The sequence below is a fragment of the Crocuta crocuta genome, unplaced genomic scaffold, assembly GCF_008692635.1.
Source record: "Crocuta crocuta isolate KB4526 unplaced genomic scaffold, BGI_CrCroc_1.0 scaffold30, whole genome shotgun sequence".
NCBI lineage: Eukaryota > Metazoa > Chordata > Mammalia > Carnivora > Hyaenidae > Crocuta > Crocuta crocuta.
Window position 1 is genome coordinate 1,812,612 of NW_027528345.1, and position 16,931 is coordinate 1,829,542.

The 16,931-nt window shown below is 36.9% G+C and overlaps 1 protein-coding gene across 1 annotated transcript in view; it reads left to right on the forward strand.

Moving 5' to 3' along the window:
- The window catches only part of LRRK2 (leucine rich repeat kinase 2), a 144,963-nt gene that overhangs the window by 40,951 nt on the left and 87,081 nt on the right, over positions 1 to 16,931 (forward strand). Inside the window, exons 17-20 of the mRNA XM_077753653.1 lie at positions 6,287 to 6,431; positions 7,001 to 7,140; positions 11,703 to 11,831; positions 11,907 to 12,077. Coding sequence (XP_077609779.1) covers positions 6,287 to 6,431; positions 7,001 to 7,140; positions 11,703 to 11,831; positions 11,907 to 12,077 — 585 coding nt within the window. The remainder of the gene's footprint in view (positions 1 to 6,286; positions 6,432 to 7,000; positions 7,141 to 11,702; positions 11,832 to 11,906; positions 12,078 to 16,931) is intronic.

Genomic DNA, 16,931 nt, shown 5'->3' on the forward strand with positions numbered 1-16,931 from the left:
CTATGTATATACGTACATACATAGATATGTAATATTATGTATCCATAGATATATACATCTATAGATATGTAATAGAATATAGGTATATAATAATCAACAATCATACAATTACATTTATATTGTGAAATGCAAAAGGAATTGATGGAATTAAGGTGGTTTGAAAGTTTAATGCAGTATCAATTGGTCTTTATAAAAGATATAAGAGTAAAGATGTAAAGAATGATTAGAGTTCATGTTTTCATGAAAGGAAGAGAGCAGTCAAGGTGATAAATGGAAATGATTCCCTGTGATTTACTCTACTTTGAAAAATGTCATAAATCAGTTAGAATAGCCTGTAGAGAGATCTCCTGTAAAAATTCAATTTAAACTGAACTTTATAATGTAATTGTCTCTAATATATTTGAGTCATTTGTACTGAACCCTTAGTATGATTTTTAAGAATAGCAATATAATGAGTTGATTCAATTCCAGAAATATTTGATGAAAACAAGTATGTGGTAGGAACTGTGTTAGGCACTGGGAAGACAAAAATGAACATGATTTGTGCCCTTCTGTCTTGGATCTCATAGTTTGGCGAGGGAAATAACAGCCATGCGTGAATCATTTGCTCTGCATTGGGCCTCACTGGCTTTGTGGACAATACTCTAGGAGTGTAGAGGAGGAGTCAGTGAATTTTATTCATGGTGTATGTTGGTGAGAAGTAAGAGGTCCCAGAGCAGCCTTACAGGTAACTGTGATTCTGGTTAGCCCGTCTTTTCTAAAGTTACTGACTGTAAGTGTGGCAGAGTGGAAGGAGTCCACAGTCAAGAGACCCACCTGCCAGTAAATACCGTGATGACAAGGAGAGCACTCAGCTCCCAGGTCTTCCTTTTTTTTGCTCATTAATCCCAGAAGCAGTGGTTGAGAAGCCTGCCCACCTCCTCCCCCCTTTTTCCCCCATTTTGACAACTGAGTAATGACAAGGCATCTGCTAAACAGTGACTATCATTTGCAGGCAGGGAGATAAGGTCAGGGAGAAATAGAAGTGACAGTGTTTTATTTTTAAAAACTTCCCCTGTGTGGTTCCCCCAATCCTTTACCACTTTTGAGGAAAAAATGCTCTAAAAGAGGAATATAAGTACTTCTTCAGCTCTAAAATTCTGTGATTGCATGTTTTATTCCGAATAAGTGTTACAAAACATCAGAGATTTGGGGCCCAAATGCTACAGACCTGTGAAACGAGTCACCCTTAAAAGTAAGTCTATTTTTGGAAAGCAGAATTCCCAATTAGGTAGAATTTCAGATTCAACTAAGATTACAATGCGAAGACCATGAAAAATATGTATTTACTTATTTGTTTTCATTTTTTAAATGTTTATTTTTGAGAGAGAGACACAGAGACAGAGACAGAGAGAGAATGAGAAGGGGAGGGGCAGAGGGAGACGGGGGCAGAGGATCCTAAGCAGGCTCTGCACTGACAGCAGAGGCCTGATGTGGGGCTCAAACCCACAAACCCTGAGATCATGACCTGAGCTGAAGTCAGACACTTAATAGACTGAGCCGCCTAGGTGCCCCGAAAAGTATTTATTAAAGTGAAGTAATGTTTGGATATATATAAAACTTCAATAACATCCAGACTGAAGTTCAAATCTGTTGTTCAAATGCTGTTGTCTTTATATTTGGATTCTTGAAAAAATAGTTTGGTTGGTTGTAAAATATTGGGATTTTATTTTCTTTAAAAACTTGTAGGCATTTCAGTGTCTTTTAGTGCTGAATGTTTTAGGGGAAAAATCTAAAACCAGCTTTTTTTCCCCCCCACACTTATAAATGAGTGGTATTTTCACCTGGATACCCAAAGGATTCTTTTTCTTGAAATTCAGATATTTTATTAGGATTTATCTTAATTTATTTCTGGACTATGATGTCTTCTTTTTAGGTATACATTCAGTATTTTTATTTTTTCCAGAAAGCTTTCTTGAATTGCAGTTGACTTAGCTGGCAGCTAGGAAAGAGGCTCTTTTCAAACCAGTTGACTTGCTTGAGCTGGCTAGCTAGCTCATTGAGGAAACCATTTTAATTATTTATGTATTCTCTGAAAAACTTGGAAGATTGTGAGGCATAGGCAATAGGATGTTCTATTTAACATCTGTAATGTCCTTCCACTGGCATTTCCAAAAATTTCATTTGGGTAACATTGCTAAGTATAAACTACTAAACTGATTTTAATTTCCATTTGAACAGCAGTACATTATATCACTGTTTTCAAGATAGAACATTTGATAGGTGAAAGAAAAATCTATCGTAGGCTTGTAAATACCATAAATATATACATGTAACATATTTTTGTGTATTTAGAGAGAGTGAGTGGGGGAGGGGCAGAGAGAGAGAGGGAGAGAGAAAATCCCAAGCAGGCTTGGTCTCATGAACCATGAGATCATGACCTGAGCTGAAATCAAGAGTTGGAAACTTAACCAACTAAGTCACCCAAGTGCCCCTGTATATATATTTTAAAATTTATGAATCTGTTAGAAGTCAAATACCACTATTTTAAGTTATCAAATGGGGGGCACCTGGGTGGCTCAGTTGGTTAAGCCTCCAACTTCGGCTCAGGTCATGTTCTCATGGTTTGTGAGTTCAGGCCCCGCGTCGGGCTCTGTGCTGACAGCTAGCTCAGAGCCTGGAGCCTGTTTCAGATTCTGTGTCTCCCTCTCTCTCTGACCCTCCCCTGCTCATGCTGCCTCTCTCTCTCTCTCTCTCAGAAATAAGTAAAATATTAAATTTTTTAAAAAAGCATAGTCAAATGGTTTATTTGAGCTCCATCATATGTAATAATGTGAAGCTGTCATTCTCTTTATGCATTGACAAATCACAGGTCTCCTGATGCAAGTTAGTCATTACTCATCATCCAACTGCACCTGAAATAGTTCAAGATTAGAGGAGTTCAATGTAGCAGAACCAATAGTTGATTAGAAACTTGCTGGAGGGCTGGTATTAAGGACAAATACATATGCTCTATAAATATCGGTTTGATTTAATTATTAGCATAAAAAATAAGCCTATGATGCATTTTGTGGTTAGGACTGGCTACCTGATTTGTGGGGCCCAGAACAAAATGAAAATGCATGACTCATTGCTTACAAATTATGAAGAATTTCAAGATGGTGGCAGGAGAACATTATACCAAGTGCGGGGCCCTTGTAAGCACAGAAAACTATGTGCAGGTGCGCACCAAGGAATCTGGCCCTGCCCAGGAGGTGGGAATGGTGGTGCTATTAATAAAACAGAAAGATCAGGGGCGCCTGGGTGGCTTAGTCGGTTAAGCGCCCGACTTTCGCTTGGGTCATGATCTCGCGGTTCGTGGGTTCGAGCCCCGCGTCGGGCTCTGTGCTGACTGCCAGCTCAGAGCCTGGAGCCTGTTTCAGTCTGTGACTCCCTCTCTCTCTGACCCTCCCCTGCTCACGCTGTCTCTCTCTCTCTCCTAGAAATAAATAAAACATTAAAAAAAATTAAAAAAAAAACAGAAAGATCAGACAGTCTACAATCTAATTTTTTCCTTTTTCTTTTTTTCTTGACAAGTTAATAAACTTTTAGCTTTGAACATCTGAGTTTAAGATATTAGTGTCAAGCATCGAGGTAATGGGGACTTAGAGTTTAGGAGAGTGTAAACTTGTGCTTTGAGTTATCTGCTTAAAGGTTTCCGAGTCTCGATTATTTTCATCAATAACATAGTGTTTCTACATTATAGGGTTATTGTGAGGATTACATGGGTTAATATATGAGAAATACTTCAAAGAATCTCTGGCGCATAGCAAGTGCTGCATAGATTTTGGCATTATTGTTGTGGTTGTTGCTGTTGTTGTTATGGTGACACGAACCATGTTAGTGTATGAAGTCCCATCCATAAATAGAAGGGTTTTAAGAAAAGAACTGGACAAAGTTTGACATTGAAAGAAGAGATGGTAAAGGAGATGGGCAAATGAATGGTTTTAAAGTTGGAGAATAATTAGGGGCGTACCATGGCACGGAAATCAAGGGAGGAAAAAGCAGCAGTTTGGTTGTTAAAGGACTTTTTCTTTGAATGGTTTTTAATTCAGAGTGGTAAGGACAGAAGTCTGATTATATGAAATTAAGGGGCGGGGAGAATGTGGAGATAGTGGGTGTGGATGTTTCTATTAATACGTTTAGAAATGGGGGAGAAATGGTAGCTTGATGGACTGGAAGATCAATCAAGGGACGTTCTGTCTCCCAGTTAGAAGTTTTTCATCTATGAGGGGGGTGTTTAGCCCAAGGCCTGAACAGGACCATCACTCAGAGTTTATTGCACAGATGGTGAGTCATAGTTCATCCTCATAACAACCCTCCATTTTTAGGACCAGTTTAAGGTGAGGAGATAGAGACAGACATGAGGCATCCCCCCATATTCACTTTGAACCACTTTGAATTTCTTTGTATTTCTTGAATAATACTTTCTGAGTAAATACCACTTCTGAGTAAATGTTATTTCATTCATTTTTAATGGAACTAAAATGGAGCTATTAAGTGAGAAGAGGCAGAATTTAAACCTAAATTTAACTGGCTCCAAATTACTACCCAGGACAGGAAAAAGTATGAAGCGGGGCAAGGATATGAGTGTGCTGACAAAATGAAAGAGGAACTGAGGTCCAAGCTGACCAATTAGGGCTGAAGGAGAAAGGCACAGGATGACAAAATGATGCTTCTGCTCACACCCTATTAAAAAAAAAAAAAGATGCTGAATCAGGACAGTTGAGAGGCATTAGAGGACTAGACTGGAAAGGAATGAAATCTATTCATTGACAGTATAGAAGTGAGAAGGGTTGGAAGGTAGATCGTCTTGGTTGAAGGAGCTCTAACAGAGCTTGAGCTGTGACTTGAAGCTCTCAGCTCTGTAGCATATACCCACAGTAGTGCTAGTCAGAGATCTGGAGTAGAGATACCATGAAACCAGTGTCTTTGAAAACAAAAGACTTGTCAAGGACAGCATTGTAATTTTTTGAAAGGAAAACTGTTAGGTGGGCATTCATATCATGGAAAGCATTGTGGAAAAGCAGAGATGGCCCATCCCGTGTAAGAGTTAGCTATATGTCACAGTTATTAGGAGTGAAGGTAGAACTGTGATGGTCCCTGGTTGGAAAGTGTGTTGACTGTTTCTTCTCAGTCAATAAGTAGGATAGTTTGGAAAAAGAAATGGCCTCTATTAGGATACCTGTAAATGATGTCAAATCATCTGGAAGAGTTGAGGTTAAAAAGTTGGAAGAGGTAGCAATTACATCCTGGGCTTTTTCTTTTCTTTCTTTTTTTCTTCCTTCCTTCCTTCCTTCCTTCCTTCCTTCCTTCCTTCCTTCCTTCCCTCCCTCCCTCCCTCCTTCCTTTCTTCCCTCCTTCCCTCCTTTCTTTCTTTTTTCTTTTTTTTGGCTTCTCAGTTTTTAAGGGAGACATATTTATATTCAAGTCCTAGACCTGACATATATTAGCTTTCTGATTTGAGCTCTTCTTGTTCCTATATCTTTAAAATTTGGTGACCCTATCATATGAGGCTGTTGAGGGGGAAAAATGAGACATGGCAATTAAAACACTATTAAAAAATTTTTAATGTTTAATTTTGAGAGAGAGAGAAAGATAGAGCAAGATCAGGGGAGGGGCAGAAGGAGAGGGAGACACAGAATCTGAAGCAGGTTCCAGGTTCTAAGCTTTCAGCACAGAGCCTGATGTGGGGCTTGGACCCACGAGCCATGAGATCATGACCTGAGCTGAAGTCCAGTGCTTAACTGACTGAGCCACCCAGGCACCCGGCACATAAAACACTTAAAGAGTAAGTTCTCAATTAGTATTTTCTATAGGTGAGAGTCAGCATTGCATTTTACTGGCTAAATATGCAGTATGCAGGCGGTGGGGTCCAACATCCCTGATTTGGTCGCATCTCAGCAACAATCTGTGTGACTTTGGGAATACACAACTCCTCTAACCCCCAGTGAACTCATCTGCTATTGGGAATGATATTAATATGGACTTTAGATTCGTGTGAAAAGAAAATGCACCTGAAGTACCTAGCATAGTGTGTGGCACAGAACAGGTACTCAGTAAGTATTAAAATGGTACCTCTTATCCTTAATCATAATTTAAAAGTAATTAGTAATGTAAGGCAAAATCACAGGTAAAAATCTTTATTTGGACTACTTATATTTGGACTGCTTTGTTTGTATTTGTTCAGTCCATAGTTGGCTTTAACTGAGGTAAGAATTAATAATTCATTTTAAATAGAAAACATCAGTTGTCCTTTTGATTTCAGTTCATTGGAAATCCTGGGATTCAGAAATGTGGATTGAAAGTAATTTCTTCTATAGCACATCTTCCTGATGCGTTAGAAGTATTATCTCTGGAAGGTGCTATTGATTCGGTACTTCATACGCTGCAGATGTATCCGGATGACCAAGGTTGGTATAATTTGAAGTTAGGATTTAGGATAGATTGTTTTTAATGTTTTTGTTTATTTTTGAGAGAGAGAGAGAGAGAGAGCACGGGGGAGGAGCAGACAGAGACACACACAGAATCTGAAGCAGTCTCCAGGCTCTGAGCTGTCAACACAAAGCCTGACACAGGGCTCAAACCTACGGACTGCGAGATCATGACCTGAACTGAAGTTGGATGCTTAACCAACTTAGCCACCCAGATGCCCCTAGGATAGATTTTTTAAAAAATGTTTATTTATTTATTTTTGGTGGGGAGGTGAGCAGGTAAGGGGCAGAGAGTATCCCAAACAGGCTCCAGGCCTTCAGTGCAGAGTCTCTGCAGAGCCCTATGTGGGGTTTGATCTCATGGGTGAGATAAGACCTGAGTCAAATCAAGAGTTGGATGCTTAACCAACTGAGCCACCCAGATGCCCCAGAATTTAGGATAGATTTTTTTTATAGGCTTTACCCATTGGCTAGGTGTTTTTAAATTGTTTCTTCAGTTTTGAGATTTAAAACCATTAATTTTATTATTTTTTCTTTTATCCTTCTAGAAATTCAATGTCTGGGTTTAAGTCTTATAGGATGCTTGATTACAAAGAAGAATTTATGCATAGGAACTGGGAATTTGCTGGCAAAAATTCTGGTTTCCAGTTTACAACGATTTAAGGATATGGCTGAAGTACAGATTAAAGTATGTGCATTATCTTGAAGGGAATTTGGGATCCTGTGAAGATTTCTCTTTCAGAGCAGCTGGTACAATTCCCACTTTGCATTGAAGGGGATAGTCTAGTTAATTGAAACGTATTTATCATTTTGTAATATTTTAATTATAAAAGGTGAAGAGAATTGGATCGAATTGCAGGGATCCTGTTTTTCATAATGAAATCTCTAAAATCAGCATATTTATTTGCCATTTCTCTTTGTCATCAAAGGGCAGATAATGTGCTTAGAGGAAGCTGAGCTTTACTTGCTTAGATTTTGGATAAATGGAAGTTATAATTTTTCAAGGCTTGTCATGATCAGTGTTTTATTGTGGGATGCTTACCTCTGGTAGTTTTTCTCCTTGATTTTTTTTTTCTTGCAGTAAAATATTGTAAATGTTTTTCTTCAAGCAGTATTTCACATGTGATATACAATAACTGTTCCTTATAAACAATCAAAGATGTTGGCTTGGGGAGATTAAGAAAGAAATTGGCTCAGATATTTTCCTATCACATATTTATTTATTTTTATTGAAATATAATTGACCTGCAATGTCCTGTATTTTTGTTAATGTTTATTTTTGAGAGGGAGAGAGAAAGACTGTGCGTGGGATAGGGGCAAAGAGAGAGGGAGACACAGAATCCAAAACAGGTTCCAGTTTCTGAGCTGTCAGCACAGAGCCCAATGTGGGACTCAAACTCAGAAACTGTGAGATCATGACCTGAGCTGAAGTTGGATATTCGACTGACTGAGCCCCTCAGATGCCCCGATGTATAATATCCTATTAATTTTGCATAGTGATTTGATATTTTTATACATTACAAAATGATGTCCACATTGAATCTAGTTATCATCTGTCATTATACAAAGTTACTACAAAATTGACTACATTCACCATGCTATATAATATATCCCCATGACTTATTTATTTCATAACTGGAAGTACCTCTTAATCCCCTTGACTGTTGTTACCTGCCCCCAACCCCTCTCTACTATGATAACCAACAGTTTGTCTCTTGTATCTGAGTCTGTTTTGCATTTTTTGTTCATTTGTTTTGGTTTTTAGATTCCATGTAGAAGTGAAATCATATGGTATTTCTCTTTCTCTGTTTGACTTGTTCCACTTAGAATAATATCCTCTATGTTCATCTATGTTGTTGCAAATAGCAAGATTTCATTCCTTTTATGGTTGAGTAGTATTCAATTTTGTGTGTATGTGTGTATCCCATCTGCTTTATCCATTCATCTATCAGTGGACACTTAGGTTTCCATATGTTGGCTATTATAAATAAAGTACAATGAATATAGGGATGCATATATCTCTTTGAATTAATGTTTTTATTTTCTTGGGTAAATATCCAAGAGTGGAATTGCTGGATCATATGGTATGTGTATCTTTAATATTTTGAGGAACCTCCCTACTGTTTTCCATAGTGGCTTCACTAATTTATATTCTTGTCACTGTGTACAAGGATTCCTGTTTCTCCACATCCTTGACAACACTTTTTTTTTTTTTGTCTTTTTGATAATAGCCATTTGATAGATGTGATATAATATCTCATTATGGCTTTGATTTGCGTTTCCCTGATGAGTAGTGATGTTGATCAGTTCAACGTCAACATACATTGACCACCTATCTGTCTTCTTTGGAAAGCTGTCTGTGCAAGTCCTCTGCTTATTTTTTAATTGGGTTGTTTGTCTTTTTGGTGTTGTTTAAGTTCTTTATATATTTTGGACATTAACCCCTTATTGATGTTTGATTTACACATATCTTCTATTCGTTAGGTTATGTTTTCATCTTGTTGATGGCTTCCTTAGTTGTGCAGAAGCTCTTTAGTTTTATGTAGTCTCATTTGTTTATTATAGCTTTCGTTGCCTTTCTGTGAGGAGCATGGTCCAAAAAATATTGCTAAGGCTGATGTCAAACAGTTTACTACCTGTGTTTTATGGTTTCAGGTCTTGCATTCAAGTCTTTAATCTATTTTGAATTAATTTTTCAATGTAGTGTAAGATAGTGGTCCAGTTTGCATGTCAGCTGGTCCAGTTTTCTCAGCTTTTATTATTTTATTATTTTTATTTGAAGAGAATGTCTTTTCCCCAGTGTATATTCTTGGGTTAATTGATTGATCATGTATACATGGGTTTATTTCTGGGCTCTCTGTTGTATATTATTGACCTGTGTGTCTGCTTTCATGCCAGTAACATACTGTTTTGATTACTATAGCTTTGTAGTATAGTTTGAAATCAGGGAGTGTGATACCTTCAACTTAATTTTGCTATCTCAAGATTGCTTTGGCTATTCAAGGTCTTCTGTGGTTCTATACAAATTTTAGAGTTCTTTGTTACAGTTCTGTGAAAAATGTCATTGGTATTTTCATAGGGAATACATAAAAGCCGTAGATTGCTTAGGCTAGTATGGATATTTTGCCAATATTGATTTTTACCTTCTTTAAGTATGGTGTATCTTTCCATTTATTTGTGTTGTCTTCGGTTTCTTTCATCAGCGTTTTATAGTTTTCAGTGTACAGGTCTTTCATCTCTTTGGTTTAATTTATTTTTAAGTATTTTATTCTTTTTGATATAATTATAAATGGAATTCGTTTCTTAATTACTCTTATAGCTCATATCAATTTCTATATTCTTTTTTGTGTTCTGCAACTTTAGTGAATTCTTTTATTCTGATAGTTTTTGGTGGTGTCTTTAGAGTTTCCTACATATAATATCAAATCATCTGCAAATAGTGACAGTTTAACCTCTTCCTTTCTAACCTGGATGCCTTTTATTTATTTTTCTTGCCTAATTGTGGAGACTAGGATTTTAAACACCATGTTGAATAAAAGTGGTGAAAGTGGGCATCCTTGTCCTGATCTTAGAGGAAAAGCTTTCAGCTTTTCACCATGGAGTATGATGTTAGCTGTGCATTTATCATAAATGGTTTTTATTATGTTGAGGTAGGTTCCTTCCATATCCACTTTGCTGAGAATTTAAAACAATTTTTTTTAATGTTAGCAAAACAAGTAATCTCAAAGAGTTTCTGCTTTGGTTGTGTTTTTTTGTTTGTTTTGTTTTGTTTTGTTAATGGAGTTTGCAACTTTCATAATCCACACTCAACAAATGTTTTCATAGATGAGAGAATTGACCAGGAATAAAAAAATCCAGGCTATAACCTTGTCACAGACATTATTAGTAAATGAGATAATATATGTAAAGTTTTTAATTATAAAGTGCTGAACATGCAGCATTCTTAGATTAAACACTACAATGTGCTATATAAATCTGATTTTTATAATGTGCCTCAGGCAAGGATGACTAAAGCCAAACCAGAATTGATTAAAAGTAATCCTAGAGAAAGGAAATAAATCTGTACAAGTCTAAAGCTCTCAGTTTACTCAATATTAATATATGTAGGCATTAATTTTAGGATCTCTATAGTAGAGGTTGTGAACTATTGACCAGTGGGCTAAATTGGGGCTGTCAACATATTTCATTTGGCCAGTTCAGTTTTTATAAGTTTTTATTTGAATTATATGCCTTCTACACATTTGTATTACTTGCTTTTCTAGTGCATGCATTTGAATTTGCAGGGACCTCTAGTCTAGTGGTGGGTGGACCACATGTTCCTCGGACCTGCAAAAATTAAGACTACTTCTCTTACCAAATGTCAGTAAATATTTGTAGAAATTCAGCATCTTTTTTTTTTTTTTTTTTAATGTTTTATTTATTTCTAGGAGAGAGAGAGACAGCGTGAGCAGGGGAGGGTNGCATCTTAAAAGCACAAAATAATAATTATATTAGACAATTTCATTAATGTATTATATTGAAAGATAATCAAGACTTTAAAAGTTAAATTGATCTTTGATGAGTCTCCCCAAGCTAAATAATAGGAAACTCAAAAGTTCATTCTTTCCTTAACCATCTCATGAGTAGAGAGCCCAGACAACACTTAGGAATATGCCTGAGGTAGTTCTGAAAAGTAATGGTGTGACTGATGAGTTCTTTATAAGTAATTTGCTACAAGGATGTAAACCTCAGAGTAACTTTAGAGCTTTTCTCAAATATACTCAATATGAATGAAATCTAGGAGCACATATTCATCTCTTTGAAGTTGAAATTTCATAAAAAGGGCACAAAAGTGCTAGGGAAATAGCAGGCTATCTAGAGAACCTAACCTTCAGTGTTGTAATAAAAAATACACTTTGCTGGCTGATTTGGGTGTGTAGCCCTGTTGATTCAGCTCTTCTAATATCAATTAATATCTTGCTTTCATCCTATAACTATGGCTTACTTTTAATGGATTAGGTATTTTTTTCTGCGTTGCTAGACAATGGTTTGTTAACTTGCATTTTATTCTTTGTGTGCCTGTTATATTTCTTAGTAATGAGAGAGCAAGGTTTGTTTACAGGAGTGTTTCAAGATTTACAGCTTTTGAGCACAAACCGAATAAATATTATCTAGTTAGTTAAGTATCACATACAAACTCTCTGTTTTATATTATTTATTTATTCTTTTGCCCCAGAATTGCTTATGTTATTATTTTGGTCACACTCTCAGGGATTTCAGACAATCTTGAGAATACTGGAATTGTCAGTGTCTTTTTCCAACCTGCTGGTGCATCATTCCTTTGATTCAGTGATATTCCATCAGATGTCTTCCAATATCATGGAACAAAAGGATCAACAGGTACAGTGTTTTTCACCTAGATGTTAACTGTTAATGGATTTAACCCACTCTAAACCGTGTTTCCATTCTTTTCAGTTTCTATACCTTTGTTGCAAGTGCTTTGCAAAATTGGCTATGGATGATGAATTAAAAAGTGTGATGTTAGAGAAAGCATGTGATCAGAATAACAGTGTCATGGTTGAATGCTTGCTTCTGTTGGGAGCAGACGCCAATAGAACAAAGGAGGCAACTTCGTTGATTTGTCAGGTAAATATTCAAGGCCTAATTTTGTTTTTTTCTCTGTTATTTTACTCTACCATCGTACAGCTCTTACTTACATCCTTTATTCTTTACTACAGAATTTACCAGTTTTTGCACAATTGCTTGTGATTTGTAATAGGAGTTTAGATTCACAGAATTTCGGAGGTAATGGGGTCCTTTAGGTATATCTGGTCTAATCTTTCATTTTACTTGACTTTCCCTACCTTGTTGATAAGTAACTTTTCAAATGTGTCTCCTACAGTGCGTCTCTAGGAACACTCCACATAACGTATAGTTTTGTTTTGATTAACTTTCAACCATCGTCTCTCTGTTTTCAGTTTCTCTCATAGAAAATTCTCTCCTCAGTTCTACTGCATGTGGTCATGTTGGCAGTGTACCGAACACCCTTGGGCACACTGTTCACACTGACATCCCTGTCACTGTCCACCCCCGTGGTTGTATAGCACTGTGGCCCTGCCTTCCTTCTCTCCCTTCCCTAGTGCACTGGGCAAACACCTCTATATAAATGTTCTACTTTTCCTTCAAAATCTAACCCAAATGCTCTTACCTCAGTAAAGCCCTCGCTGCACCTCTGACCTCCATACAAAATAAAGATTTACTTCTGTTCAGTCCATGACAGTATATGTGATATATGCAATATGTCTTTTATGTTTTGTGAGGTATATGAAAGTGGAAATGTACAATGTTCATCTTGTATCATTTAGAATAGCTAACTCATTGATTTGCATACGGTATGAATTTAGTAAGTATTAAAGTGCATTACATGTTATTTCAGGGTTTACATTGTATAAATTTCAGAGTTTATAACAGCATTCAGGTAACACCATGTATATTTCCTAGAAATTTAATAATATTTCTAACAAAGCAATTATGTAGTGACTTAATGTACGTTATTAAATAACCAACAGAGTACTATATTTTCCAGTAATTTACTTTAAAGCCCTACTTTATAGGGGCGCCTAGGTGGCTCAGTCGGTTGAGCGTCCAACTTCAGCTCAGGTCATGATCTCATGGTTCGTGGGTTCGAGCTCCGCATCGGGCTCTGTGCTGACAGCTAGCTCAGAGCCTGGAGCCTGTTTCAGATTCCGTGTTTCCCTCTCTCTCTGACCCTCCCCTGCTCATGCTGTCTGTCTCTCTCTCTTTCAGAAATAAATAAAAACATTTAAAAAAGTTAAAAAAAATAAAGCCTTACTTTATTTAATTTCCCACTTGCCTATGGATTAAATTCCATTTGTCAACTGTAAATTAGTTAGCACTAATTAGCACTCTACATAAAAAAAAAACTGAACCTGTAACTTATTTTCATACACAATTAATTTGCATATTAAGACCAAATAAATAATCAAAGTACTTAAATTTAGTCAAATTTCATTTAAGAAATCCACCTGAAAAATAGTTGCTTCTCTATTATTAAAGATAATTAAATTATTTCCTTCAATAACATAATGCATTTTTACTGTGTATCTTTTGTGTGATCTATACATCTTTACATTAATATTACTGGAATATGCCAAAGAACTGAAAGAAATTTCCTCTTAAACTTTTTTAGAGAAATAGCATACACAAAAGCTTTTGAGTGTAATAATTTTAAGTTTCCAGCAGGAAATGCTTCCTACTCTTCTCTCAATTTGCCCAAATCTTTTATAGGAGCTTTTTATTTTATTCTTCTCACATTCTTTTGGACTTAATGCACTTATTTATATCTTTTTAAGCAAAATCAAATCTTTGCATCCATGGGTATATCAAATTGAAAGAATTTATCATACTTATCAGAGATTATTTGCCACTAAAAAATATTGATTACATTTTGTGGCTAGATTGAACATACATTATTTTAGATACTAGTATAAAATGAGGTAATCACTATTTATGTACCAATGCTGTATAATTAAGGACTATTTGGAGCAATGATGGAGTTAATCTTACTAGGCTTTCTGAGGAGAATTTAATGATGTAATATACATGATTCATATAGAAGAATATGGAAGGCTGATACTGGGCATGAAAATACATGAGTAGAGATCCAAAGATGAAAACCATCAGATAACGGTGGGAAGACCTGTGATGAAGTCTGAATAAAAGTTATAACAAACACTGTTGTCTTCATTACCACCTGGGCACTGCTATGAGTCCTTTACACGATTTAACCCTTGCAACAACCTTGGGAGTGGGTTCTAGTATTATTCCCGTTATACAGGTAAGGAATTGAGGCACAGAGAGGTTAAATAACTTGCCTAAGGACACTCTCCTAGTAAGTAATGGGAAGTCAGCCTCTCAAATGCCTGCTTTAGTCTTGTCTATACTATAGACTCATGGTAGTGGTGGTGGTAGTGGGGAGAGGAAGGAGAGTTGCTCATTGATTCTCAAAGGCTAGTCTAAAATATTTGGTTTTGATCATGGCTGCATTATTTATAAATTTGGAGATGAGAGAGAAGATTGCAAAAGATAGTATTATACATTTTTAAAAGTTTATTTATTTTGAGAGAGAGACAGAGCATGAGAGACAGGATCCCAAGGAGGTTCCAAGCTGTTAGCACAGAGCCTGATGTGAGACTTGAACTCATGAACCATGAGATCATAACCTGAGCTGAAACCAAGAGTTGGACACTCAACCAACTTTTCTTTTGTCTGGTATGCTTTCTTATACATCTCTGTCTTCTTCATCCCCATTTATCTAAAGTCAGCTTGGGTCTTGTGGGTCCTCAAGGAAAATAGTGTATAAAAATGGATTGAGCAACTTGTAGGTAGAGAGCATGATGCTAGATAACTGGTAAAGAATATACAAGGGATTTTCTATTTAAGGATGGTGATTTCTTTCTGTGTGTGTGTGTGCTGGGAAAGGAGAGAGGACAAAATGTAAATCATTTTAATATGAGGTAGGCAGTAAGTGCCAATTTATACATAAAAATTTGCTGGGCCACAGAGAAGGCATTTGTGCTTGAGTTTTTGGGTCCTTCTGTCCCCTCCATCTCCCTTCCTCCCATTCCTTTCAAATTTCCTGTGAGCTTTTAAATAGGATATTAGTGATTTGCTGGTTAAATTAAATATATTTCCTAAGCATTGTACTAGGCTACAGAGGTACAGATTAAATTGCAAAAGCATCCAAGCCTTTCATTCTAGTTTTGAAACAGATGGGCATTTTTGGTTTAGTGTGCTACGTGCTATGTTTAAACAAATGGGATGGGAGTCTGGAGGAGAAAGATTGTGTATGACCTGGGAGCTTAGTAGCAAGCTAAGTAGTAGTTTAGTAGGTAAGCACTTAGTAGCAAGCTGTGTAGTGCTTAGTAGCTAAGCACATGCTGTGTAAGAGATTATGAAGCTGTTCCTTCAAGAATGAACATCTTTTAGGGTGTCTGAATAGCTCAGTGGATTGAGCATCTGAGTCTTGTTGTTGGCTCAGATCATGATTCCAGGGTCATTGGGTTGAGTTCCGCATTGGACTCTGCACTGAACCTGGAGCCTGCTTGGGATTCTCTCCCTCTGCCTCTCTCTCCCACTCATGCACTCTCTCTGTCTCTTAAATAAATAAAAAAAAAAAGAATGAGCATCTTTTTGCTTGACGAGCAGAATTAGACATTTAAGGCAGTAGAAATATTATAATTGAAGGTAATGAGTTTTTAAGAAAAAAAAACCTTGATGTTGTATTTGGAGGAATGTCTTAGAGCAGAGGTATTTAGAAGATATTTAAACAGGGCAGTTACCTCCTCATATCTAAAGTAGAAAGGTATGAGAGTGGCTCTGGGGAGAATGGGTTAAAGGTAGGTAACCTACAGACTGGTGGGCATTAAGTTGGTACCACCAAATTACAGAATGATCTCCTCAAATCCCTTGAACATACATTAATTCTAGAGAATTCAGGAATTCCCCCAATCTCCTTCCCCTGACCTGGTACCTTAGATCATATGGTCTTGTCTTAATCTTTAATTTTGGGCAGTGAAAGGAGCACAGGCTTGACTTGAAATCCAAGTCTCTTGTTGACTGCCTCTATTAAGTTTGGACAAATCATATATCTTTTCTAAATATTCATCTATAAAATGGGGATGATAATTTTTATGACATAAGCCTTTTTTTAAATGTTTATTTTGAGAGAGAGACGGAGCATGAGTTGAGGGGGTTATGTGCAGAGACAGGGGGAGACACAGAACATGAAGCAGGCTCCAGGCTCTGAGCTATCAGTGCAGAGCCCAATGTGGGACTCAAAGCCATGAATCATGAGATCATGACCTGAGCTGAAGTCAGACGCTCAACTGACTGAGCCACCCAGGTGCCCCTGACAAATGGTTTTTAATAAAGATTAGAATTCGAGTGTACACAGAATTTAGCACTGTTCCTAACATACAATGTTGCTATTATTTATTACTTTGATCTTCTTGTTAACAGGCCATCATTCCTTCACCTCCTTCACAGGAGAAGCTGCTCCTGTGTAGGCCAGTATGCTATAGGTTGCTAAGCCTTCCCTCTGCTTACTGTGGTCACTGTAATTTTTATAGCACTTAGCTTGCTAACCTACTTTGAACACATGTCTGCAAACAGTATTCAGGGGAGCTAGAAAACAGGCAAGAAATTTCTTTGTGGAAATTCAGGTTCTTGTGCTGGAAAACCAAAAGCCTTTGTATGTGGCATTTACAAGTTTTATAATGTTCATACTCTCATTTAGATATTTTGTTAGATGTTCGTGCATGAAGCCTCCTTCGTGCAGTAGCCTTTACTATGTATGGTACTAGTTTCCCAGATGTCTTCCAAGGAGCAAATGGAATCCCAGAAGGTGTAATCAGTGGGTATCATTGGTGGAGCCTCAGGCCTTCTGACTTCAAGTGTTATGAGCTTTTTCTCCATTAT